This window comes from Penaeus japonicus, unplaced genomic scaffold (genome assembly GCF_977035675.1).
Source record: "Penaeus japonicus unplaced genomic scaffold, GWHDUDI00000001_assembly GWHDUDI00000018, whole genome shotgun sequence".
Taxonomy (NCBI): Eukaryota; Metazoa; Arthropoda; class Malacostraca; order Decapoda; family Penaeidae; genus Penaeus; species Penaeus japonicus.
The window spans coordinates 1811149-1813648 of NW_028234420.1; the positions used below are offsets into that span (position 1 = coordinate 1811149).

Consider the following 2500-nt stretch of genomic DNA (forward strand, 5'->3'; position numbering starts at 1 on the left):
TGATGCTAGAACTGGCAGCTGTGGACTGCCTGCAGTCACTATTGATTATGAACTCCAGATGATGGAATGGAGCAGTAAGGGAGAAATATAAATCAGTGCGAGCAAATTTTAAGTTGCCAAGTAGCATTCATACACACACACACACACACAAAATGCACATATGAACATTAACATTTAGATGAAATTTTTATCATATGGATTTCAAATGTAGACAATAATTTCTAAACAGTATTTGTAGTTTTATATCCCCATCTATATACTGTGACCATCTCTTGTTATAGAATTAGTTTTCCCTTTTCTTTCAAGATATGCCATTATAATGTGTATTTCTAAACAAGGAGAACCTCTTACAAAATTGAGTAATATGAGAAGAAGGTTGTTTGCTACAGTAAATAAGTAATTACAGCATGAGAGTGATTCCCTTTTAATAAGATCCAGAATATTAGAATGATAGGAATTCTTCATAACAGTGACATTAGTGTATTTTAAAAATATAGAGATAAATATTCCAGATTTACTCTAATGGGTCTGTGTTTTTTTCAGTTACATTACTTTACTTTTTCCTTTGAAAAGTATTAACATGATTCCTACTCATTAATTTTTTCAGGGTGTTTGGTGGATCCGACGGAGGCGGCAGTTGGAAAGGCTCCGTCATCAGCTGATGCCAATGTACAACTTTGACCCAACTGATGATGCGGATGACTGGGAGAACCAGCTCTTGGAGGAGGAACGCTCACTGCGCCCAGAAGCTGAAAAGGTAATACTTTAGAGGGATAAGCACAAGGTTAGGGAGAGAGGCAAAGGTGAGAAGGGAGATGATGTGGCTTTGAAAAACTGGAAAAAGGAAAAAGCTAAAGTAGAGAAATACTGTGTTTGAGAGAGAGAGAGAGAGAGAGAAAGAGAAAGAGAGAGAGAGAGAGAAAGAGAAAGAGAGAGAGAGAGTAAAAGAAAGAATGAAAGAAAGAGAGAGAGAGTCTTTCTATTTATTACCAAGGTAATGAGAATGGTCATTACAAACTCACATAGATTTATTAGACTGAAATAATGCATTTCCTGCCAAGAGGTTTTGCTGGAGGTTTCTTGTCATCAAGATCTTCCTGTTGTAGGTAGTTTAATGTTCATTAGCACAAGAACGAGATTTACCTGGGCATTGTTCATTGGCTTTGTGTTACTAGCTGGGTGAGGCTAATAAAGATTAGGGAAAAGAGATTTTGGATTGCAGAGATTGGTTAAGAGTTTGTCATGGCTATCCCAATGTTATCAACTGCATCATTTCATGTGCAGCTCTTTTAACCCATTCACGCCGGGGCCGTTCCGGCTTTGCGCGGTCGCAATACCGGGGTTCTCAAACGCATAAGCCTAACGCCTCAAGATTCTCGGGCGCACAAGCTGCGAGCCTGGGTTGCCCGCTCGCTCTACCCGAGCGCGCGGCTTACCCTCATAGCTCGTCCAGGGCGTCTGATGCAAAAACCACAATATGTGCTATCACGTCAACCGGCGTGAATGGGTTAAGAATACCGGATAACGGAATATGGCTGCCTCGGGCACAAGGCTTTGGTCTATGTACCATATATATATAGGTATAGATGTAGATAGATAGATAGTTAGATATTATATTGTTTACGACAGAGGAGGGGAAGAGAATGAGAGAAAGTGTTCAATTGTGTTGGAAGTTTTTAGTAATCATAATTTTAAGGATAAACATATTCATGTAAAATATGTACCTTTCCTTTAAGAAATAAGTTGACCCACTAGGAACCATGTTATATTGCATCCTCGGCAAGAAGGCCAGCCAGGCCCTGACATAATATCATATCATCCATTGGGGTTGATAATGTAAAGGATTTGCCTCTTGGGTGTAAAGAAGCCTTTAGAGATCATTGCAGCAGACTGGAGTTTCCCTTTGCTGTATTATGTCAGTCCAGTAGATGGTTCATTGGTTCTAAGTTACCTCCCATGAGTGGACTGGCTTGGAGGGGTTAATGGTCCAGAGAGACCTCCTCTCTTAGAAATTTTAGGTCAGAGACACTCTATGAATTCGCTATTATGCCTGTTGTCTTCTTTTTGGGTATCTCGTAGCTAAAAAGTTAAAGTGAGGCTTATATATGAAAACAAAATGTTATATCCCTCTACTGAACTTAGGTGCTCAAGGCCAGTTTTTATTCTTGGGTTTGACAGTATTCTTTGGAATATGACTAGTACTCTAAGAAGGTTATCTGGATTAGGGAGTAGATGTTGCACCTCCCAAGTTTATTGGATGGATGTGTACTTTTGTAAGTAGTTTCTTTATGTTTGCCTAATGCTAGAGATCTCTCCCCATGTGAAGCTATGCTGAGCCCCTCAAAGTGCTTTCCACCTTCCTGGTTCAATAGGATGATAAAAGAAGGTTCTTTTATTTGTTTACATTGGTTTCTCAAGTGAAGAAAAATGTGTCTCTACAAATGGACATCCAATGAGAATGTGTTTAGAGGGAGAGATCATGATGTGATAAGACGTTATC

The 2500-nt window shown here is 39.4% G+C and overlaps 1 protein-coding gene across 9 annotated transcripts in view; it reads left to right on the plus strand.

The window, feature by feature from the left end:
• LOC122257582 (uncharacterized) overlaps positions 1-2500 on the plus strand; it is a 24528-nt gene that overhangs the window by 7234 nt on the left and 14794 nt on the right. For all 9 annotated transcript variants that reach the window (XM_043022930.2, XM_043022932.2, XM_043022933.2 and 6 more), the window contains exon 4: positions 608-757. In XM_043022930.2, the coding sequence (XP_042878864.1) occupies positions 608-757 (150 nt within the window). The remainder of the gene's footprint in view (positions 1-607; positions 758-2500) is intronic.